At 39.1% G+C, this 25,616-nt stretch overlaps 1 protein-coding gene across 3 annotated transcripts in view; it reads right to left on the minus strand.

Annotated features, from left to right (window-relative positions):
- LOC100969519 (olfactory receptor 1Q1) overlaps window positions 1-25,616 on the minus strand; it is a 202,155-nt gene that overhangs the window by 43,027 nt on the left and 133,512 nt on the right. Inside the window, exon 2 of one of the 3 annotated variants that reach the window (XM_063594226.1) lies at window positions 5,113-17,676. The exons of the other annotated variants lie outside the window; for them this stretch is intronic. Within the exon in view, the coding sequence (XP_063450296.1) occupies window positions 8,577-9,521 (945 nt within the window). The 5' untranslated portion in view covers window positions 9,522-17,676 and the 3' untranslated portion in view covers window positions 5,113-8,576. Of the gene's footprint in view, window positions 1-5,112; window positions 17,677-25,616 lie in introns of those variants that run through there. 3 annotated transcript variants of the gene reach the window in all.

Genomic DNA, 25,616 nt, shown 5'->3' on the forward strand with positions numbered 1-25,616 from the left:
TATGTTCTTTTTTTGCTGGAAAAGCTCACAGTTTGTACAGCACTGGTGAAAAAGATACCTTTTTAATTTCTCATCAAATTATGCATTTTCCTGGAATCCTGCCCCTGCCCCCTCTATTCTCTTCTCTTCTCTGTCTTTCCTTTTCTTCCTCTCCCTCTTCTGTTTCTTCTGCTTCTGCTGCTTTTGACAATTTCCTAGCACAGTGCTTTTCAAACTTTACATGGAACTTTTATTTCTATAATAATTTTTCATGTAATTCCAATGTTGCTGCTCAGTGGACCACACATTGAGTAAGTAGCAGGGTCTTAGTGTGCTTTATTTGATTAAAAAATTATCCTACCACTAGAATATAAAAATTTTATTCATATGCATATTTTCATAATAATAACAATTTACATACAGTTTTGCAAAAATGTTTAAAATAATGTCAAAATAATTTTCCATGGTGTTACAATTCACTGTTATACCTGGTGGTAGGAACCATATAATTCTTCACCCTCAAGTGTCCACAAAGAGAACCAATCTTACCTCACAGTGCAGAAGTAAACAAACTGGCAGGAAAATTTCTAGTCTAACCCTCACCTACCACTTATACACAGGAAGAGGAGGAATTTTTCTAATTAGTAATCTTTACATTTATTCTGGCTAGCCCTGAGCTTCAATCTTCTGTGTGAGTGGCACAGAACAATCCCACAGCATATCAGAAACATGTGATAGCTCTAAAAGTATACTGATGCCCAGGTCATACTACAGACCAATTAATACAGAATCAGTAGAGGTGGGCCCAGACAGGGATATTTTTGATTCTCTCCAGGTGCAAAGCCAGGATTGTGAACCATGGCTGTATGAACTAATGTGACTGTAAGTAGTCATGCTTCTGCTCTCTCTGTCCAGGTACAGGAAAGGTTAAGAGGAAATTATCCTCAATTGGGAGGAGGAAGAGAAGAGTCACTCTGTTATGAACTGAATGTTTGGGTCCCCCAAAGATCCATATGTTGAAACTTTAACCTCCTAGGTGATAGTGTTAGGAGGTGGGAGCCTTGGGAGATAATCAGGTTGTGAGGGTGGAGGCTTCATGAATGGAATTAGTGCCCTTACAAGAAGAGGTCAGAGAGGGCTTCTTTATCCTGTCTCTCTGGCTCTCCACCGTGTGAGGATACAATGAGAAGATGGCCATCTGAAAACAAGGAAGCCTGCCCTCACCAGACACTAGATCTGCCCGCACCTTGATCTTGGACCTTCCAGCTTCCAGAACTGCAAGGAATAAATATTGTTTAAGCCACCCAGTCTATGTTAATTTGTTATAGCAGCCCTAACTGACAGATTTACTGTTATAATAAAGCTTTGATCCTGATGTGACCCTTTTTGTCTGCTCCGTTGGTTAGAAGCTGAGTGGAACAGGGATATGATCTCTTAACTTCCTACAATAAACACTGAGTGGGTACACCACTATTTGTTTTCTTCTGTAAATTAATGTTGTCTCCTTTGTGTTGCAATTAATATATACACTTCCTCCATAGTTTGGATTACTTCCAGATGTGGGGTTACTCAGACAGTATATGATCTTATTTTAGCTCATTTTTTCTCATAATTTGTATTGCATTTCACATTTTTTGTTATCTTTTCCCCCACTAGATATCTAGAAGCTTATACATCTTACTTTTATTTAACTGCTGGTCATATTTACATTTTTCAAAAACATATCTTTGGATGCCTTCTGATACGTACTGTGAGATTTACCATGATTTTTCTGCTATTGCCGCAAATGCATTTGGTTTTTATTTTATTTTTTTTAAAATAAGATTAATATTTTAATGTAGCTTTAGGGCTGGGCATGGTGGTTCATTCCTGTAATTCCAGCACTTTTGGAGCCCAAAACAGGAGAATCACTTGAGGCCAGGAGTTCAAGATCAGCCTGGGCAACATAGTGAGACCTCATCTCTATAATAATAAAAAAAACATTAGCCATGCATGGTGGTGGGCCTCTGTGGGCCCAGCTACTTGGGAAACTGAGGTATGAGGATGGCTTGACCTGGGAGATTGAGGCTGCAGTGAGCTATGATTGTGCCACTGTACTCCAGCCTGGGTGACTGAGTGAGACCCTGTCTCAAAAAATAATAATAAATAAAGTAGCTTTAGGTTCACAGCAAAATTGAGCAAAAAACACAGAGAGCTGCCATATACTTCTTTCTCTCATGTACATAGTCTATTCCACTATCAACATTCCACACCAGAGTAGTGGTATATTTCTTAACATTGATGACCCTACATTGACATACTGTCTCCCTGAATCCATACTTTACATTAGGATTCACTCTTGGTTTAGCACATTCTGTGAGTTTGGACAAATGCATAGTGGCATTAAAGAATCATACAGAATCATACAGAACAGTTTGACTGCCTTAAAGATTCTCTGTGCTCCCCTATTCATCTCTTCCTTCCCCCTAACCTAGAAGCAGATTATGTAGTCGTTCTGTGTATGAGTTTTTGAGGAACCTCCATACTGTTTTCCATAATGGCTGTACCAATTTATATTCCCACCAACAGTGAACAAGGGTTCCCTAGTTTTAGCTCTTGCACTTAGGTCTTTGGTCAATTTTGAGTTAATTTTTTATATGGTATGAGGAAAGAATGAGTCTAACTTCATTCTTTTACATATAAATAACCAGTTATTCCAGCACTATTTGTTGAAGAGAATGTTCTTTCCTCCTTGAATGTTCTTTGACCCTTGTAAAAAAAAAATTGATTGATTTTAGATAGATGGACTTATTTCTAGACTCTCAATTCTATTTCAGTGACCTATATTTCTATACTTTTGCCAGTACGACATGGCTTTTATTGTTGGGAACAGGCCCCCAAATCTGGCCATAAACTGGCCTCGAAACTGGCCATAAACAAATTCTCTGCAGCACTGTGACATGTTCATGATGGCCATGACGCCCACGCTGGAAGGTTGTGGGTTTACCAGAATGAGGGCAAGGAACACCTGGCCCACCCAGGGCGGAAAACCGCTTAAAGGCATTCTTAAACCACAAAAATAGCATAAGCGATCTGTGCCTTAAGGACATGTTCCTGCTGCAGATAACTAGCCAGACCCATCCTTTTGTTTTGGCCCATCTCTTTGTTTCCAGTTACAAATACTTTTAGCTAATCTATAATCTATAGAAACAATGTTTATCACTGGCTTGCTGTTAATAAATATGTGGGTAAATCTCTGTTCGAGGCTCTCAGCTCTGAAGGCTATGAGTCCCCTGATTACCCACTCCACACAAGATATTTCTGTGTGTGTGTCTTTAATTCCTCTAGTGCCACTGGGTTAGGGTCTCCACGACCGAGCTGGTCTCGGCAAGCGGTGCCCAACATGGAGGCTCAAACCGAGGTCGAAAGGTTGCTGGAGCGACAGTTGGCGAATGTGGAACTAAGCTGGAGGACACCCGAGTACTCTTAAAGCAATCCCTGTGATGAGTAAGAAGGGGAGCTTGGAAGCATCAGGGTAACAGTGGGACAAGTGTGGGCTCTGGTTCGTTCCACCTTGGAACCTTTTCACACTAATGATAAGGAAAAAGGAGAGTATAATGAAGTAACAGAAGAGGTGACAGAGCAGGTTTGTTTGCCAGCTAAAGCTAAAGCGGCAAAGGAGGAAGAGGTTCATCCCTACCCTTCTGCATACCCTCCTTATTTTGAAGAAAAAAGAGTGGCCTGACCCTCTAGATCTTTCTTTTCTGGAGGACACTGGGAGAAAAGTAGTTGCCCCAGTGACTGTTCGAGCAGCGTCTTGAGTGACCGCTCTCAGTTCTATTCAGGCAGGAATTCAGCAAGCTAGAAGAGAGGGTGATTTAGAGGCTTGGCAATTCCCTGTTAGAATACACCCCCCAAGATCAACTGGGAAATATTATAGCTACATTTGAGCCTTTTCCTTTTAAATTCAGGAAAGCACATTTAGTTGATCATATCAAGGCCTGTGATGGTATCGGAGGTAATGTGCATAAGGCTACTCTGCTAGCCCAAGCAATGGCGGGACTGAGAGTGGATAAAGGAAATACTCGGTTTCCTGGAGCTTGTTTTAACTGTGGGAAGCATGGTCATAGTAAAAAAGAATGTAGAAAAAATCAGCGAGTCAGGCTGCCAGATAGGCGAAAAAAGCAAACTACTGAGCCTGAGGAAAACACTGGGCTAATCAGTGTCACTCTAAATTTGATAAAGATGGGAACCCGATTTCAGGAAACGCCATGAGGGGCCCATCCCAGGCCCCGTTCCAAACCAGGGCATTTCTGGCTCAGGCCATTCCCTCACCCCTGTATAATGTCTGTCCCCTGCCACAGCCAGTAGTGCCACAGTAGATTCATGTTGCACAAAAGCTGTGAGCCTTATGCCTGGGGAACTCCCGCAAAAAGTTCCAGCAGGGGTCTGTGGACCCTTGCCAGCTAGGATGATAGGATTACTTCTAGGAAGGTCTAGTTTAAATTTAAAAGGGGTACAAGTACAAACGGGAGTCACTGATTCAGATTACAATGCGGAAATTCAAATTGTTTGATCTACTTCTCTTCCCTGGAAAGCAGAGCCAGGAGAGCATATAGGACAGCTCCTGACTGTGCCATATGTGGAAATGGGGAAAAGTGAAATTAAACAGGAGGATTTGGAAGCACAAATAAAGCAAAGCAGCTTATTGGGTGAATCAAATTACTGATAAACGTCCTACCTGTGTTTCACGATATTGATTCTTCCTACGCGTGCGCATGGAATGTTCTTCCATTTGTTTGTATCCTCTTTTATTTCATAACTTTGTAATAATTCTGGAAATAGGAAAGTGTAGGTTCTACAAATTTGTTCATTTTTTTCCAGATAGTTTTGGCTACTCATTGTTTCTGGCAATTTCATCTGAATTTCAGGATTGGCTTTTCCATTTCTACAAAATAATAAAGATTTTATAGGAATTGCATTGAATCTGTAGATCAATTTATGGATTATTGCCTTTTTAAGAATATTAAGTCTTCCAGTCCATTATATGGATGTCTATTTATTTAGGTCTTTTAAATTTCTTTCAGCAATGTTTTGTAGTTTTCAGTATACAAGTATTGCATATCCATGGCTAAATTTTTTCCTGTTTCATTCTTTTTGATACTATTATAAATTAAATTTTATTTCTTTTGAAGGTTATTCATTGCTAGTATATGGAAATACAGTTGATTATTGATGTTCATGTTCTATGCTGAAACTTTGCTGGTTTATTAGCTCTATTCATTTATTAATTGCAAGAGTTTGTTTTATTTTGTGTGGGTGCATTTTTGAAGATTTCCATTTGGTTCCTTTTTATAATTTCTCTCTCTTTATATATATTTTCTCTTTGGTGAGACATTCTTTTTTGGTTTCCTTTTGTTGTTGTTTTTTGAAATAATATAGAAGTTTATTTACATTTAATGTTCAAAAAGTTTGCAGTTGGTCAGTCCAGAGCCACAGAGGCACTCCATGGCATCAGGGATCCAGGTATCTTTAATCTTTTTTTCTGTGTTTATGTTTATTTTATTTTAAAAATTATTATTTTGATTGACACATAATAGTTGTTCATATATATGGAGTATAGTGTGATATGTTGATATATGTACACAATATATAATGATCAAATCAGGATAAATAACATGTTCATCATGACAAACATTCATCATTTCTTGGTGTTGGAGATATTCAAAATCCTTTCTTCCAGCTTTTGAATATATACAATAAAGAGCAGTGGTTCTCCCAGCATGGTGTTCAAGCTCTGAGAACAGACAGACTGCCTCCTCAAGAGGGTCCCTGACCTCCGTGTAGCCCGACTGGGAGACAGCTCCCAGTATGGGCCGACAGACAACTCATACAGGTGGGTGCCCCTCTGGGACGAAGCTTCCAGAGGAAGGATCAGGCAGCAATATTTGCTGTTCTGCAATATTTGCTGTTCTGCAGCCTCCAGTGGTGAGACCCAGGAAAACAGGGTCTGGAGTGCACCTCCAGCAAACTCCAACAGACCTGAAGCTGAGGGGTGTGAGTGGTAGAAGGAAAACTAACAAACAGAAAATAATAGCATCAACATCAATGAAAAGGACATCCACACCAAAACCCCATCTGTAGGTCACCAACATCAAAGACCAAAGGTAGATAAAACCACAAAGTTGGGGAAAAAGCAGAGCAGAAAAGCTGAAAATTCCAAAAACCAGAGCATCTCTTCTCCTCCAAAGGATCACAGCTCCTCGCCAGCAAGAGAACAAAACTGGATGGAGAATGAGTTTGACAAGTTGACAGAAGTAAGCTTCAGAAGGTCGGTAATAACAAACTTCTCCGAGCCAAAGGCGCATGTTCTAACCCATCACAAAGATGCTAAAAACCTTGAAAAAAGGTTAGACGAACGGTTAACTAGAATAAACAGTGTACAGAAGACCTTAAATGACCTGATGGAGCTGAAAACCATGGCACGAGAACTTTGTGATGCATGCACAAGCTTCAATAGCTGATTCGATCAAGTGGAAGAAAGGACATAAGTGATTGAAGATCAAATTAATGAAACAAAGTGAGAAGACAAGATTAGAGAAAAAAGAGTAAAAAGAAATGAACAAAGCCTCCAAGAAATGTGGGACTATGTGAAAAGACCAAATCTACGTTGGATTGGTGTACCTAAAAGTGATGGGGAGAATGGAACCAAGTTGGAAAACACTCTTCAGGATATTATCCAGGAGAACTTCCCCAACCTAGCAAGGCAGGCCAACCTTCAAATTCAGGAAATACACAGAATACCACAAAGATACTCCTTGAGAAGAGCAATCCCAAGACACATAATTGTCAGATTCACCAAGGTTGAAATGAAGGAAAAAATGTTAAGGGCAGCCAGAGAAAAAGGCAAGTTACCCACAAAGGGAAGCCCATCAGACTAACAGTGGATCTCTCTGCAGAAACCCTACAAGCCAGAAGAGAGTGGGGGCCAATATTCAACATTCTTAAAAGAATTTTCAACATAGAGTTCCGTATCTAGCCAAACTAAGCTTCATAAATGAAGGGGAAATAAAATCCTTTACAGACAAGCAAATGCTGAGAGATTTTATTACCACCAGGCCTGCCTTACAAGAGCTCCTCAAGGAAGCACTAAACATGGAAGGTAACAACCGGTACCAGCCACTGAAAAAACATGCCAAATTGTAAAGACCATCGATGCATGAAGAAACTGCATCAATTAATGGGCAACATAACCAGCTAACATGTAGTTGTTTACTTCTGGGTTCTCTATTCTGTTCCATTGCTCTATGTGTCTGTTTTGGTACCAGTACCATGCTGTTTTGGTTGCTGTAGCCTTGTAGTATAGTTTGAATTTGGATAGTGTGATGCTTCTGGCTTTGTCCCTGTTGCTTAGGATTGCTTTGGCTATTTGGGCTCTTTTTTGGTTCCATGTGGATTTTAGAATAGTTTTTTCTAATTATGTGACAAATGTCATTGGTAGTTTCATAGGAATAGCATTGAATCTATAAATTTCTTTGGGCAGTATGGTCTTTTAATAATATTGAAGAATCAACATTTTAACAGACTCTTGATGCTTGAACCTGTTCTTCATGCCCAGTATCGATTGGTCAGAAGACAAATCAATTTTCACCCACTATTAGACCAGTTCCACATATCAACTACAGAAGAGATCAGGAACATGCTGAGGCAAAATGAGTTTGATTTATCCCTGAGTAGTGCAGGTAAAGCAGGTTAAGAAAAATGCAAATTGGTAAGCATGACAGTGCTTCATTCTGGAGCATATATAACTTCTGACTCCAAATAGTAGACATTATCATTATGTTCCTCTTATATTGGAGTAGTTACCCCATTTCACCTGACTTCTATAAACTTATAGAAAATAAAAGCACCAATATTGCTCTCCTAGTTTTCCTGGCAGCTAGGGGATGTGTTGGTGACCAAATTCTTGACCAGTCAGATGCACCACCTTATTTTGAATCTAGACATAGTAGTGAAAAGAATAAGAAGGGGACAGTTCTTTCTGGAAGTGGTAATAACCAGTTTATAGACCTCCAAGAACTATGCCCAGTGACTACTGCTGGTAGTATAGGAGGAGGTACAAGCTGCAGTGAATAGAGTTTGGTGGCTACAGTAGTGTCCTCATTAGACTAGTTCTGGGATATGATTTTCACTGCAGTTCTGATGATATGACCTTTATTATTCTTGTCCATTTTTCTTGAGTCTAGTTCCCTAGCCTTGGAAATGCATGAGCTCCACATATCTTTTCAAGAAACTCATTTCCTCCATGCATAAGCCAGAATCAGTTTCTATTGCCTACATCTAAGAACTCTGAGAGTTACAACCCTAGTGTTTAATTGCAGAGAACCCTGTTAATTATAGTTAAAGAAACGCTAGTGTTTTACACTAAGTACATGGTGGTTCCTTTTTGTTTTATGTACTTTGGATTTAATAGATTTCTCTGGGCAATATCCAGTGAGAAAACACATGATATATAGCTAATTTAGATATTTCTGGAAAGTTCTAAAGACAGCAGATCTGTGAGGCACAACATTATTTCTCCAGAATCATAGGTAAACCTCTGAACTGTGTTTGGGGTTTTATCTAAAGAAAAAGGTCTGCATTCTGCTCATCCATTTCATGAAGCCTCCCTTGACATCCCCATTCCTCAGGCTGTAGATGAAGGGGTTCAGCATGGGAGTCACCACTGTGTACACGACTGTTATAATGCGACCCTTGGTCACTGAATAGCTGGAAAGGGGCCGGAAGTAGACCCAACTGAGGGTGCCATAGAATATGGCCACCACAGTGAGGTGGGAGCCGCAGGTAGAAAAGGTTTTCCACCTGCCCTTGGCTGAGGGGATCCGGAGGACCACCAGGATGATGCAGGCATAGGAGGCAGTAATGAAGGCCAGAGCTCCACTGATTACAACAGCACCTTCTGTGTGAATCATAAGGGTGTTGAGGTAGGTGCTGGTGCAGGAGATCTTCATCAGAGCGTAGAGGTCACAGAAGAAGTGGGGGATTCTGTTATCTGCACAGAAGATTAGTTGGCCCATGAGAAAGGTATGCAGCATGGCATGAAGGTGGGAGAGAGCATGGCACATGACCACCATCTTCACACACAGCATTCTAGTCAGGATCATAGTGTAGTGGAAAGGGTGGCAGATGGCAATGTACCTGTCATAGGCCATCACAGCCAGGATGAAGTTTTCCATGACGGCGAAGCAAATGAAGAAATAAGTTTGGGCTAAACAGCCTGTGTAGGAAATTACCTTTGTAGGGGAGAAAATAATCTGCAGCATCTTGGGGACCGTGGTGGAGGTGAAGCAGATGTCTGTCAAGGCCAAGTTACTGAGGAAGATGTACATGGGGATGTGGAGGCGTGGAGCAGAGAGAATCAGTGTGATGATGGCCAAGTTGCCAGAAATATTGATTGCGTACATGAGTGAGAAAACAAGGAAGAGTGGGATTCGCTCTTCTGGGTGGGTGGAAATGCCCAAGAGAACAAAATGGGACACACTGGTCCAGTTGCTATTGTCCATCTGTTGCCATAAGAACAAAAAGAATTAGTTCTATAGACTTGGACATATAGTCACTGTTGTGCCCCAGTGTAAACTACACACTGTGCTGATAAAGGGATTAAGTGCTTATGACTTTTCCAAGATAATATGGATTTTTCATTAACATCATCATTATTAAAAGTACTGCTAAAAACCGCAATTACTTTTGCACCAACCTAATAGCCCCATAGCTAACGTTTACAGAACATTTACCTTAAACCAGGGACTTTTCTGTGTTACCACATTTAAATCAATAACTCTATAAGGCTATTACTACTACTACTACTATTATTATTATTATTATTATTTCACTTTTACAAATTTGAAAACAGGCACAGAAAGTTTAAGTTCATAAAGAGCAAAATATCAATTTAAGTCACATTTATCTGGTGCCAAAGATTATACGATTAGCCACTATATGACATGACTCCCCAGATTAAAACCAAGCCATCTTATTCATGGTAATAAGATCTATTGATGAGCTATATAACCAAGGAATCTGCCTGCTGAAAGGGAGGTCAGAGGTCATTTGGTTCAGTAATTTTCACTTTGGGGGACACGTACTCTTGCTGATCTCCAGAGACTTCTCAGTACATAGAATAATGGTTTTAGGAAAATAATTGTCTAGATCCTCAATTGCCACATTTCTCTTTTCTAAACTCTTCTTATCTTTAAGATGTCACCTAGTGCATAATCTTGTTTCCCATGCAACAAATGAAAACTAAATGGTAATATAATTGATGTTGATTTTGACTTACTTTAGTAATAAGTAATACTCATTTCTAGATATATGAACTAAAAAAGTCCTACTAGATGCCTTTAATTAAAATCTTTTTAGGAATAACAATTATTTTCAAAGTTTGTGATATATTACCATATGAAATTACTATTTTTGTAGATCAAAATAGGTGAATGTTGGCAACTTAATATAATTGAAGCTAACAATTACATAGTTTTGGTCAGTTGTTTAAACTGACCAAATTGGTCCCAATTAGTAATAATTGTGATAATAACTCAATGTAGATGATTTTTCATAATTATTTTAACACAAAATTTTGTGGTCATAAGAAATAAAAAAACTTTTATTTTTTATTGTGAAAAATAATATAGGTGATTACAGGAGACTTTCCAGCATAAACATTTATTACAACAGGATAAAATTTATATAGGAGAAGAATGGAAATACACGTTTAAATGGAGAAGGAATAATGTAAAACGTACACCTTTTCAGGATGACTTTGTTCTTGCATTTTAAAAATGAACGATGTGATTATCAAATCACTCTGCGTTTAGATGTCATTGGGTACATTTTAAGAAATAATGTAAAGTTTTGTTTTAAAAGTACAATACTCCATGTATTATATACTTATAGCTATTTAAACATCAAATGAATAATTTTATATGCCTCTTTTTAAAAGTGCATGGGTCTTAATAAAAAAGCATATATGAGCAAAAACTATAAACTCATTGAAAACTATAAACTCATTGATTGAGAACTTGACCCAACTTCTCAATCAATGTTCAGCCTCTTTTTATAGGATCCTGGGGAAATAATCATCCTTTCTCCTTTTGAATGCTTTTAGTGGCAGGAAGCTCTAGTTGTCAGATTTTTTTTTTTTTTTTTTTTTTTTTACAGGAGAAGCTATAAAGTATAATTGCCTCTCATTTCTGTCTCGCAGAATGAGGTTGGTCCTCTGGGATCTCACACAACAAGCCTGTTATTCTTCACCATGACAGCCCTTGAGAAATCTAAACGTGCAGCACTGTGCAGCGGTTGAAAGCCCAGCCTTCATTTTCTCATCTGTCAAATGGGGATTTTTATAGTTTATTACACTTAAAGTTGTTACAAGGATTAGATGAAAGTACCTGGTTTCTGGAAAGTATTCAGTAAATGCTGGTGATTTTTTCTTTCATTTTTTTTCAGTCTTGTTAAACATAGCGTCTCCAGGTTTTTCTGCCATCCAGGTCTCTTTACTGTGACACTGTTCACTTTTCCTCTGTCCTTAAAATGCCATTTCCAGAAACTAAGCAATATTCTATGAGTCTGGTTTTTCATCACAGGCTAGTCACAATGATTTCATCTGGTCGTAAATAATAACCAAATAATCTTTTTGAGGTGGAGATCAGAGTTGGCAGTCCACAAATAAAATGTGTTTATGGCTATAAGAATTCTTAGACTGTGCAATTTGGTCGTTGGGAGGAAAAAGTGCCAGCAGTTAAGAACTGTTCCTATGTAAGGCACTTTTACACATATCTCAGATAATCCTTGTAGCAATCTCAGTATGTGTCTAGCTGTGTGTCCTAGTCACAATCGCTTATTATCCTTATTTTATATATGAGAATACCAAGGCTTAGGGAGGTGAAGTGATTCACTCAGTATAACTTAGTAGTAAGTGGTAACGACTTCACACTTATGTCTGGATACCTCTAGTGCTCATACGTGCCTGATGGCCCATTTCACTTATTTAGCTTCTTCTTCACAGAATAGAATTTATCATTCCTGGTCTGTCTGCTTTCATGCCTCAAATTAAAGGATGCCACCATGGTACAGCTCAAGAGAACAAACAGTAGGTTTTTCAACTATAAAAGTGTGGCAATTCCTAATATGATATTGAATATCCTGAATTGATTTCAATGTGGCATGATGATGAATGTGAAATAAAAGTGCACATTTACTGAGCACTTACTATATACCAGGAATTATTCTAAGAGCTGTATATATGTTTTTCATGTGATCACAGCAATTCCATGACATAGGTATCAGATCCACTTTATAAATGGGGAAATTGGGGCTTGAAAGGGTCCTGTGACATGCACAAGGTCACAGATTTAATAAGTGGTAGAAATGAAATTTGGATTCAGCTCTGCCTGACCTCAAAAGCCTATGCTCTCAACCATGGGGCTATGCTACTTCTTAAGTTTTCTCTCGCTATTCTAGTTTCTATTTTCCTCTTTGTTTCCTTCTTTTCTACTGTGCTATCCTGTGCATTGGACAATGATAAGTGCCTATCATTTTTTTGTTTAATCCTCATTATAAAACTAAGCATAGATATTATTATTCCCATACTGAGATCATGAAAACCGAGGACCAGGGAGACTAATTAACTTTCTCAAGGTCAAATAGAGTAGAGTTGGATCCAGCTTGATCATCAATCTGTCTAACTCGGAAGCAATGCTCTTCCTCTCTGACCTCACCGATTTAACACCCACATTCCATTCCTTCCCTGTGCTGGTCTTCTCTTATCAATGTGGCATTGTAATTGGATTCTTCAAATGAAGATTCACATCTCTAGCCTGCAGGGCTGGGCATCAGGTGGCCCTGAGTTTATGGTTTGGGAAACGTAAGATTAATCCTTCTTTCCAGATCTTGGGAAAGGCCTATGAGTGGACTGAGCTCTACTTGACAGTCAGTAGCCTGTGCCCAGATGCTACCTGGGCAATATCTATGTAGCTCTTGTGACACAGCTACCCAAGAGGCTAGAGAGAGTCCCAGAAGTGGATGGTGGGGAGCTGCCTAGAAACTTAGAGTCCTCCTTGTCTTCCTCATGGCTGGCAGAAATCATCTCGCCTGACGTATAGTGCAGCGTATGAGCCCCTTATGGCAGAGGGGAGGAGCGTGGTGTGGACAAGGAGGCAGGAGACTAAGAATAGGGAACTCCTAGAGGAGAACATTACTTTATAAAAGGATGTGGATTTTAAAATAAAACAGTAATGTGGTGTGCAGGAATGGAGCTTGACCCAGGAAATTTCCATTTTCTATCTGGGCTTTGGTCCCGGGTCTGCCATGAAAATGTTCTGAAACATTGGGAGAACCACTTCCTTTCTTGGGAGCCTCAGTTTCTTCCTCTGGGGAATGGGAAGAATAATAACTGCTTTCAATGTAGAAGCTTGATATAAAATATCAGAAGAGACTACAGACATGAAGGCCCTTTAAATGTCCCATGAAACAGTGAGAAGTTGTTTATTTTAAATTTCTGTGGGAACCTGGGTTTCCTATCCTTTGCTATCCCAGAATAGCTTTCTATAACTGCCAGCAATCGGATCCGTAAACTGCCCTTTGTAAATAGAGGAGACACTGGGATAACATGACTTAATAAAGTCTCCGAGTTTCTCTGATTCTTAATTCCCAGAAATGAGAAGAAAATCTGGGTCAGTTGTTAAGAGAAGACACACAGTGAAAAACCATTCCAGCGGATGATTTCTGGGCCACCTAACTCTGATTATTCTTAATACCTCCCTGACGGATTGAAAATCTCTGGAATCTATTAGCTATTTTCTCTGATTCAGGGAAAATTTTACTCTTCAGTATGTATTAGTGAATAATTTTCAATTATTTCCATTGAAAATAATGGCAAAAACTGCAATTACTTTTGTACCAACCTATAAATTGTTCATACTCTTTTGTGGATAGGTTTTGATAAGGGGAAATGGGAGAGTCCATAAAGACATAGAATGTCTGAGGATGGTGTGAGGAGGAGGCATGACAAGGGGAGGAAAAAACAAGACGATTAGGAAGTCAAAGACAAACTTCACAATACTCAATAGTATTGTACAAAGGATCAGTTTTGAGAAAGATGGTCCTCCCTCCAGAAATTACTGAAAGCCTATACAGGAATTGTCGGAGGTGTCCAGAAACTTCTGTGCTCTGGTGTGCAGGCTCCTAAGAGCAGATATTTACCTTGCAGCTGTACTGGCCCTGGCTCTCCCAATCTGCCTCAGGCAGCATCTGTCATCATGTCTTTTTTTGACAGCAGCGTGGAGCTGACCACTCAGCGAAGACAGAGGAAATTTCCAAGAATAGAAGAAAGAAAAGCATCAGGGAGGGGCTGTAGGGGTAGAGCCACCAGACTCCTGGTGGTGCTTCTGCTCTTCAGGGGCAGGAGGACCTGTCTGGGGAAGGTGCTGGGAGCTGATGTTTTATCACATGCTTCTGCATGGATTCCATGGTTCTCACTAGCATGGAGTCCCAAATGTGTCATTGTCCAACCTCACTGACTTCTCTGGGGAGTGAGGCCCATGAGACAGTGCTCCTGGTGTCAGTATTAGTGACTGTGGCTTGGCAGCTCAGCTGATCCCAGGAGAGCAGCCAGGGCCTGGGAGATCAGTCTGGACATGGGGTTGACTACATGTGCTCCAAATTTGGCTTTGAGAAGGAAGCCCACAGAAATTTCGATATGGTCAAGGCAGGGAGGAACTTTCTCCCTGCCCTTAGTTCTTTCTTAGAGAAGCAGCGTCTTATTTGCTTTTTTTAGTGGTACATACTTATATTTTTAAAAAATTAGCAGTAAGACATATGTTGAATAAAAACTGAGAGTGTTTCTCACCACTCCCTACCTGATTTCTCTCTAGGAGTAATTGCTATTTTTGTGACATGTACCCATTTAGACAATTTCTATGCACACATGAACATGCATATATAAAATTTTGTTTTTATAAAAATAGGATCATTTGTTTTGGAGCTTTCTTTGTTTCTCTCATCAATATATCATGGACCTCCTACAGCACTCTCGGACCTACATCATTATTTTTAAGGCATTTCAGAGGATATTAGATGTACCACAAGTTCTAAACATTTCCACATTTCCCCCTCATGCCACTTACTGGAATTCCTTTATAACTTGAGCTAAACAAAAATTTAGACTTTTGTTTTCATTTTATATGCATATAAGTCCCCCACATGCAGGCATTTGGCAAAAACAAACAACAATTCTGAGAGTGGATAATGAACTAGTCAGGGCATGAACATTTTGTGAAGATGATTAAAGATGACTGATATCACTGGTTCTCTCCTCATCCATTTCAAAATGTAAACACGGCAACAATGAAGTCTTGGGCTGAGAGACGCTACAGTGGTTGGGCTCTCAGGAGACTGATCCACTCCCAGCTCTGAGTCTTGGGGTCAGGATCCTAAGGTCTTGAGTAAGGGTGTTAGGATGTTTTTATTCCAAGCAGTTTTCCCAGTGCTCCCTTCATATCCCTGTTCCTCAGGCTGTAGATGAAGGGGTTCAACATGGGAGTCACCACCGTGTACATGACCGAGAAGACTCTGTCCTTTCCATCTGAGTGGGATGATGGAGGACATAAATAGACACCGATAGCTGTGCTACAGAACAGAGAGACCACAGAGAGGTGGGAAGTGCAGCTGCAGAAGGCCCTTTGCTTACCCCTTGGGGAATCAATTCTCAGGATGGCCAATGCAATGTAAAAGTAGGACATAAGGATGCAGACAAAAGGTGCAACCAGCAGTGTTCCTGCCACAAGGATGAGCACCAGATCATTGACACAAGTACGGGAGCAGGCCAGCTTCAGGAGTGGGACCAGATCACAGAAGAAGTGAGGGATAATATTTGGACCACAGAAGGAAAGCCTGGTCACTAGGAGGGTATGCACTAGGGCATGTAAAGTAGTGATCACCCATGACACAGCCACCAACAGGACACAGCGTTGGGAGTTCATGGTTAGGGCATAATGGAGAGGATGGCTGATGGCCACATAGTGGTCAAGGGCCATCACAGCCAGGAGAAAGTTGTCCAGATCTGCAAATAGGCCAAAGAAATAGAGTTGTGTCAGACACTCCCCATAAGAAATCAGCTTAATTCCTGAGCTAATATGATCTAGCATCTTGGGAATTATTGTAGAGATAAAGCCAATATCCAAAAAGGACAGGTTGGACGGGAAGAGGTACATGGGGGTGTGGAGGTGCAGGTCAGAGCCAATGGCCAGGATGATGAGCAGGTTCCCCAACACAGTGACCAAGTACATGACCAGGAAAAGCCCAAACAAAAGAGCCTCCTGCTCCTGGTGTTCAGAGAAGCCCATGAGAAGAAATTCATAGATGCAGGTCTGGTTTCTTCTGTCCATGTCTCAAATTCTGTGTGAAATAAATTTTGTTATAAGTAGCAAGAGTAAAATAATGCTGTGTTAAAAGTACTTCAAACTCCTGTTTGAAAAAATTCTGTGGTTAAATAATTCTGTTTGGAGAAAGCTTGGATTTATTATTGTGCATGTTAAAAAGTTTGGGTCAGACCATTTGTCAAGTTATTGATTGGTGTCAGTATTTGATAAGATATCTAAGGCTCCTTTGAACTATTTCAGCCGTCCATATGATACATATCAGCCACCAGTAAAAGTGTGCCTTGGATTGTACATGTCCTATCTGTTTACACGAGTACTTTTCTCTTAGTAATAATATAATTAAGTAAAAATGTAAAATACCAGAACAGTGTGTATATGCATAGTTCCAGTTAAGTAAAAATGACACAGAAATATTTGTGTATGAATAAGAACACAGTCTAGAAGAACACACTCAAAAGATGGATACTGTTTGCTTCTAGGGAGTGAGTGTGGGGGGAAGAATGGTGGGTGTCAACTTCTATATGACACACAACATTTCTTTTACTAGCATGTGTTATTTTTGAAAGTAAAATATTATTTTTGAGTGTGATGGATGTGATGGGTTGAACTAATTTAAATGGTGGTCCAGAAGCCAATATGGAGATTTTGAGAGACCCAGAATTCTGACAAGTTAACCAGGGTGTCATCTCTAAAAAGCAGCTCTGGCAAGTAAGTAGAACAAAAATCAAATCATTTGACTGTGTGCAAAGAAAAAAAATTGAAGTTATGGAGCAAGACTTTTTCATCATAGTCACTTTACTTAGAGTAATATTTTGGCTTTCCCTAAGAAAAGCTACAGGAAACGCATTGAATTCTGCTCCAGTATCCCCAAGCATGCCTGGGAATGACACATGCTTTCCCTAACACCTCTGATATACCTCACTCACAGGTACTCCTCACTCATAAGATAGGTGCTCCTCACTCACAGGTGCTTCTTGCAGGTGCTCCTCACTCATAGGTGCTCCTCACTCACAGATGATCCTTACTCAGAGGTGCTCCTCACTCATAGGATAGGTGCTCCTCACAGGTGCTCCTCACTCACAGATGCTCCTCACTCACAGGTGCTCCTCACTCATAGGATAGGTGCTCCTCACTCATAGGATAGGTGCTCCTCACCCACAGGTGCTCCACATAGGATAGGTGGTCCTCACAGGTGCTCCTCACTCACAGGTGCTCCTCACTCAGAGGTGCTCCTCACTCACAGGTGCTTCTCCACTCAGTTTGGCTTCTCTTCTTCTGGCCCCTTGGATTTAAAAACCTAAACTTTAGATGGTCTATTTCAGCTCCTGAACCCTTCCTTGCCTTATTATATTTATTTATGAGATTTATATATTTTAAATCTAAATAGAAGGTGTCAAATCCTTCATTTGCCCCCAAAGCCACACCTTAATTTGTCTCTGGCGCCGCTCAAAGAATACCTTGATATGGGACTTGAATTTCCTTTTTTCCCATAGAAGCCATAGTGAGGATATACCAGGATCTCTTAAATAGATAATACTGGATATTAAGTTTATCCAATCCACAGCCCTGGTTCTGACACTATGAAAAAAGTTGGAGTAATAATCATAGCTAATACTGGCTGAGCACTAGCCATTGCCAGGTTCTGAATTCACTTAAGTGATAGCCCTGTGCACAAGCACTGTGAATATCTTTATTTAAAAATGTAGAAACTGAAGTTCAGGGTGGGTATGCAATTGCTGAAGTCTACAGCAGCAGGTATTGAAGTTTGTCTGAGTCAAAAGCTTAAGTTCTAAACCACTGTGCTACACTGTCTTTCAATATTCACCAAGTCATTTTCTGACTCTAGTTCAGTCTCATGCATATTTTCTATAAGGAGCGAATGCACCATCAGGGAATTTAAATATCCATTCAATTTGACAGTTGCAGTTCTCAAAGCAAATGAAGATGTGGATATTTTTGTCTTATGCCTCAATCTTTTGTGAACATGATTGACGTGAGTTAGTCTACTTTGGTCCAATCCAATGTCTGGACAAGATCCAATTTTTACACTTGATTTGTACTCTGAGATGGAGCTATCCTGACAGCAACAGACTCCTTCCTTCCTGGTATCTGTAGCTCCTCTCCCCCTAATTGCAACCAAGTCCAGATTCAGAAGCTAAGCAGATAGCAGATGTACAGTGATAATTTTTGTCATATTCATTTATTTATATCATCTTTACAGTAAGAGTTAGAAACAAGTAACATTTATTCCAGTTTACACTTTTCTTTCCCAAGGGATACACACCTTCAGGTTGCAAATTTTTATTAAATAATGAATAAAGGAATTTCATTAATAAAAACATGCAGCCCAATTACATTGACTCCAAATAAAATTTTATTAACATGAATTAATGTTCTCAGAATTATCCAGAAATTCTAAGCAAGTAAACTAATAAAACTTAAAACAATTGACTTTGGGGAAAAGGTATGTCATTTGGTTTCAATTTTATTATGATGATAGATACTGTCACACCCTGGTCAGTGGGTTTAAGCTGAAGGTGTGTCTCACAATCATCTGGGGAGCATTTTTTTTTTTTTTTTTTTTGAGATGGAGTCTCACTCTGTTGCCCAGGCTGGAGTGTACTGGTGCAATCTCGGCTCACTGCAAACTTTGCCTCCCGAGTTCAAGCAATTCTCTGCCTCAGCCTCCTGAGTAGCTCGGATTACAGGTGCTTGCCACCATGCCCAGCTAATTTTTGTATTTTTATTAGAGACGGGGTTTCACCATCTTGGCCAGGCTGGTCTTGAACTCCTGGCCTCGTGATCCGCCCACCTCGGCCTCCCAAAGTGCTGGGATTATAGGCGTGAGCCACCGTGCCCGGCCCATCTGGGGAGCATTTCTTATCCGCTACTCAAAATCTGAACTCTACTGTATCTATACACTTAAAAACAGTGCATTAGACTCACTTATTTGTTTCTGAAGAGAATATTTAGGTTGAACAGTGTAATGGTAAAAAAAACTTTAGTTTGCACTAAGAAAATCTTAATTAGCCTTCTGCATCAAGCCCAATAATATGGGTTTGAATAATTCATTTATTGTCTCTGAAATCTATTATAGTTTCCCTGCCTATGAAGAAGGGTAAATGAATCCTTGGTTTCTCTTCTCCTGGCCACTTGGATTTAAAAATCTAAGCTTTAGATGGTCTATTTCAGCTCCTAAACCCTTCTTTGTTCTAAAATGGCCTTATTATATGTTAGATTTATATATTCTTAAATATAAATAAGGCATCAAATCTTTCATTTGCCCCCAAAGCTACACCTTGATTTGTCTCTAGCATTGCTCAGAGAAAAGAATACCCTACTTGGGACTTGCATCTATGTTACAGGCTGCTGTAACATAGCCTCTTACTGCCATCAGGAAATTGTTCATGCTATTTTATATCATGACATAATCAGCCCTTCATGATTCTGTCTTCCTCTATCATCCAATGAAAATTCTCCCTCATACCAGGGCACCCCACCTTCTTACCCATGAAGCCACTCACAGTCCCCGAACAGCTCATCTTCCTGGCCCCATGATTTGCCATTCCTATTCCCCTTCTTGGGTGCTTCCTCCTCTCCACCAGGCAAGAGGTCAGGTGTCGACTTCTGAGAGTATTTTACATGTTTTCCTGTTGAAGTTCATTGTTTTATGCTCTTGCCCCCCGCAGTCCTTTCTATGGGTCTCTGGTAGAATATTTGACATATTGCTTTATAATTGTCTGCTTATTACCATTAGACTATTTGTCCCTTAGTGCCAGAGACTCATTTTTATTCATCTTGTTTCTTCTTAATATGTACTCGGTAATCATCTATTCAATAAGATAGGAAACAGATCGGTGGTAAAATGATTTTTAAGCTATGACAAAAGTGTATGGTGTAATCATTTAGCTACCGGCATTGCTTTTTACTTACATAGTTAATAAAACAGACTACCCTTAATGAAGATCTTAGATTGCCCAGCATTAGTTTTAGTACATAGAAGGTGTTCAAACTTGTTTGTGAAAAGGAAAAAAAAAGTATTGTTGGATGTTGAATTAGTCTAATCAATCGCATATTTATACAAATACTGAATGCTTGATTTGTTGATCTTTTGCATTTAAACTGAACATTGGTTTATTTTAATTTTAAAAAGAATGCTGGGAAAATTAATGCTTGGGATTCAGATTTAATATGAACACATCTCCTAGTAGGTCTGAGTCTGCTCCTTTGTGATCCTTCCCAATGCTGATAAATGTTCCCCCAAATCGCTTGTTTTCCTGCATTTGAAAACTTAGCAAACCTGACCTGACATGTTTTGTTCACATGCCAAACCTCTCTCAGGGGTATATGGAAATTTCAGGAAATTATGGTTTCAGGGACTAGGGATATAGATCACAACCTGGTAAAATAGTGCTCTGGATCAAAGCTATCTAGCCACTCTAGCCTTTAGGGACTAAAACATGTTGTCACCTAATACAACTCCCTTATTTGGTGAATGAGTAAACAGAATCTTAAAGGGCTGCTGAATTCATCCAAGATCAGCACTATGACTGATAGCAACAACAGGGTTCCTGAAACTATTTCCATGGACCATTCTGATTCTCTTGATTGACCAAAAAATGAGAGGTGTGACCAATAACTTACTGTCAGTTCTGGATTGGGCCAAGAAGAGTTCCTCATTTATTCATGCTAAGGTAGAGGTTTCAGTGTTCTGCTTTAGGTTCTCACGTGTCAAGAGTAGAAAAGCTATATTTGAGGATCACATGAAAAGACATCATCTTCCCCTATGTTTAATGCAGAAGGGCCTCCTGGGACACGGAACCCTCTTCTGCTCCAAGGAAGGGGAAATGAGAGCAGCACCATGGATCCTGAATCAGCCAGACTGATTAGAACCCTAGGAAGAGAGGAGTTACCTACATGTAGTTTCTGGTACAATCCCCAGAGCTCCCTGCTGAAAGTGGTAGAGACATCTGGGAATTCCAGTCTCCAAAGCATTCATTGTGAGAAAAACCTGTTTTATTGCCAGTCCCAGTCCTCAAACTCTAAATGAACTGCTCTGTGACTTTGTGAACTTCACTTATCCTCTTTGGACCTCAGTTTCATCAGGTAGATAACTCAGAAAACAAAATATTCTCTCTACAGAAATCTTATAGCTATTTTTGCCATCCTAGAGTGTATGAGCGAACACATGGAACGTTCACGAAGACAGATAATACACTCGGCCACTGAAGGATATGTTTTTATTTTTGTTCATGAAATATATAACAAGAATGATTATATGTTGGGTCATACAAAAGCCTAAAAATCTTCAAAGAATTGTAATAACACCAACATGACATCCTACCTAATCGTGGTTTTAATTTTTATTTCCCCAATAACTAATGATATCGGACTCTTTTCAGGTGCTTATTATTTATATATCTTCTTTTTATTAATTTGTATACCCATTTTATTGGATTGTCTTTTAATAATTTATAAGAATTTTTAATTCATATGTATTGCATATTAATCCATCAGCTATATGTATTGTGAATATTTTCTCCCAGTCTGTGGCTTAATTCTTATTTTTCTAACATTGTCTTTTGATGGACATAAAATTTTAATTTATATAAAGTCCAATTACCCATTATTTCTTGTTTGGGGATTTCAAGAAACTGTGTCTTGTATGAAATATATTTAACTCAAGATTGTGAAGACATTAGCTAACAATCTTTTTCCAGGAGCTTCAAAACTTTAGCTTTCATGTTTAGGTTTTACTTTAGAAAAAAATGTATTTCAATTAACCAGGTAACTGCGTGTATTAGTCCGTTCTCACATTGTTATAAAGAACTACCTGAAACTGGGTAATTTATGAGGCAAAGAGGTTTAATTGGCTCGCTGTTCTGTAGGCTGTACAGGAAGCATGGCTGGAGAGGCCTCAGGAAACTTACAATCATGGTGGAAGGTGAAGGGGAAGTACATCTTCACATGGCCAGCAGGATAGATAACAAAGGGGGAAGTGCTACACACTTTTGAACAACCAAATCTTGTGAGAAGTCGCTCACTACCATGAGAATAGCAAGGGGGAAACCCACCCCTGTGATCCAATCACCTCCCACCGGTCCCTCCCTCAACACTGGGGATCACAATTCAACATGAGATTTGGGTGGAGACACAGAGCCAAACCATATCTCTGTGGGTTTGTCTAAACTTTATTTAATCTTTAATTAATCTATTTTCTATCTTCATATAAACACAGTACTATCTTGCATGCTACAAATTTATAGTAAATTTAAAATTGCTTATTATCTTTTTAATGTTTTTATTATCTTTGGTGATATCCTTTGTCATTCCCAAAATTTTGATTTTTGTTTTCTTCTTTTTCTTTGATCAGTCTTGGTAGGAGTTTGTTAATTTTAGTAATCTTTTCAAAAGATCAAACTTTGGTTTGGTCGATTTTTCTGTATTGTGTAACTGCTTGCATTTCATTGCTTTTCACATTTGTTTTTATTGTTTACTTTTTTCTATTTTCTTTCGGGATAAGTTGCTTTTTCCCCCTACCTACTTAATGTTGAAGTAGATACCATTGATTTTTCACCCCTTTTTCTATTGCATGCATTTAGAGCTAGAAATTTTTTTTCACTGTACTAGTCGCATCTCACAAATTTTGATATGTTGTATTTTTGTTACCATCTTTAATATTTTCTAATTTTCATTGATATTTTTTATTTGACTCTCAGGCTGTTTAGAAATGCATGGCATCATTTCCAAATAATTGGTGATTTTCTGATTATTACTAGTATTTTTCTTGCTTAGTTCCATTGTTTTCAAATATCATACTTGGTATTATTTCAATTCTTTGAGGACTTTTAGGCTTTTGTATGACCCAGCATATAGTCATTCTTGTTATATATTTCATGAGCAAAAATAAAAGCATATCCTCCAGTGGTCAAGGGTGTAGTCTGTCTTAATGAATGTTCCAGGTGTGCTTGAGAGAAATGTGTGCTTTGCTGTTCTTGCTTTTAGTGTTCAATAAATGTTGTTGAACCTAAATAACAGTGAGAGAGAGGCTCTTTAAAATGAATGATATTTATTTGGGAATGGGCATTGCAATGAGAATACATGTGCCACAGTAAATGATGTGCATATTCAGGAAGGTAAAAGTTTTTAAAGGAAAGCTGAGAAAAATGAGGATTACTCGATTGTTTGAGATAATTATCCTTGGCTACAGGAATCAATAACAAGGGTGGTGCCAGTCTGAGGTGAGACAGGTAGTTGCTGGGCAGATGTTCTCACAGAAGTGTTTTGTGCGTGTGTGTGAGGTTTCAGCAGCCTTTGTGCAGGGTTGTAGTTTCCGCAGTCCTTTGTGATAGTTCTTGTTATGAGGCATTTGTGTGTGAGAACCCTTCCTTTCTGGCCTTCCCTGGCTTCATTTTCCAGGGTTGTTAATACAAGTGATGCCATTTTGATTCTGATGACTTTGCCATTACCCTCTTTTGATGGAGATCGTTCTCCAAAAGCATCACTGATCAGTCATCCTGTTGTTAGGTTTTGATTGCCAGTTGTTACTGGGATAGACCTGTCCCAAGTTGTTGGTCTGGTTACACATTGGAGAGAGTGACTGGTGACAAGAAGTCCATATCAAAATTCTTTTAGCCACATTTGAGCAGCAAGTGAGGCCTGGAGTGAGTGGTTTTTAGGCTAAGTCCATTTGTAGTCCACTGTTAAATTCAATTTCGCTTGTTCCATAGGCATTGGCTATCACCAATATTGAATATTGTCAAAATGTTCATATTACCCAAAGCAATCTACAGATTCAGTGCGATCTCTATCAAAATATCAATGACTTTCTTCACAGAAATAGAAAAAACAATCCTAGCTTTTGTATGGATTCGCAAAAGACCCTGAATAACAAAAGCAATCTGAATAAAGCTGGAAACATCACACTATCTGACTTCAAAATATACTACAAAGCTATAGTAACAAAACAGCACATTACTGGTATAAAAACAGACACATATAATAAAAAATTATAAGAATAAGAATTGAGAACCCAGAAATAAATCCACATGTTTACAGCCAAATCATTTTTGACAAAGATGCCAAGAATATTCATTGGGAAAATTTATTCAATAAATGGTGCTGGGAAAACTAGATATCTATATGCACAAGAATAAAATTGGACCTCCATCTCTCACCATAAACAAAAATCAACTCTAAATGGGTTAAAGATGTAAATATAAGATGTGAAACTATGAATCTACTAGAAAAAAAATTGGGAAAACACTTCAGGACATTGGTCTGGGCAGGGCAGAGATTTTTTGGGTAAGACCTCAAAAGCACAGGCAATAAGAACAAAAAAATAGACAAATGAGATTATATCAAGCTAAATAGTTTCTGTACAACAAAGGAAACAATCAGTAGAATAAAGAAGTTGGCTCAACATCTGAAGTTATGTAATGCAATTACTGTAATGCACAATACCAACAGAATAAAAAAAGATCATCTCAATATATGCAGAAAAAGTATTGACAAAATCCATCATTCTTTCAGGATAAAAACACTCAACACACTAAGAACAGAAGGGAGCTTTCTCAACTTGATAAAAGGCATCAAAAAATAACTCACAGCTAACCTCATACTTAGTGGTGAAAGACTGAAAGCTTTCCCCCAGGATTAGGAACAAGACTAGCAGATTCATTCTTGCCACTTCTGTTCAACATTGTTTGTACAGAGATCTGCTGGGGGCACACTCATCTGGGTCACTGGGACAGTCTTCTGGTCTCAGGTCCCTAGCCAGCATTCCCACACAGCCAAGTACCCCCACTTGGGTCTTCCACAGGTCCATCTGGGCTGGAAAGCCATGTCAACCTTGAAGCCCCTCAGGAGACTCACGGCAAGCCTGGGCTTAGAGGATCCTCTAGTGCTGGGATGGCTGAAGTGATTACAGGTTCAGGGAACACAATAGTCATTTTCCTTAGAATCTTTGAAGGTCCTCTGAAGAAAGACAGAAGGAAACAAAGCCAGTCTTTGAAGACTAAAATAAATACCCAGCCCTCACTGCACAGACATTGTTGCCCATCAACAAGCATCAAGAATATTCAGGGAAATATGGCCTCATAAATTTAACAGATTGAAACAATTTTTAAAAATTGAACAGAAATACTGGAGGTGAAAATACGATGAAGGAAATAAAAGATGCAGTAGAGACTCCTATTCAACATAGTGTTGGAAGTTCTGGCC

Source organism: Pan paniscus, chromosome 11, assembly GCF_029289425.2.
Source record: "Pan paniscus chromosome 11, NHGRI_mPanPan1-v2.0_pri, whole genome shotgun sequence".
Classification (NCBI taxonomy): Eukaryota; Metazoa; Chordata; class Mammalia; order Primates; family Hominidae; genus Pan; species Pan paniscus.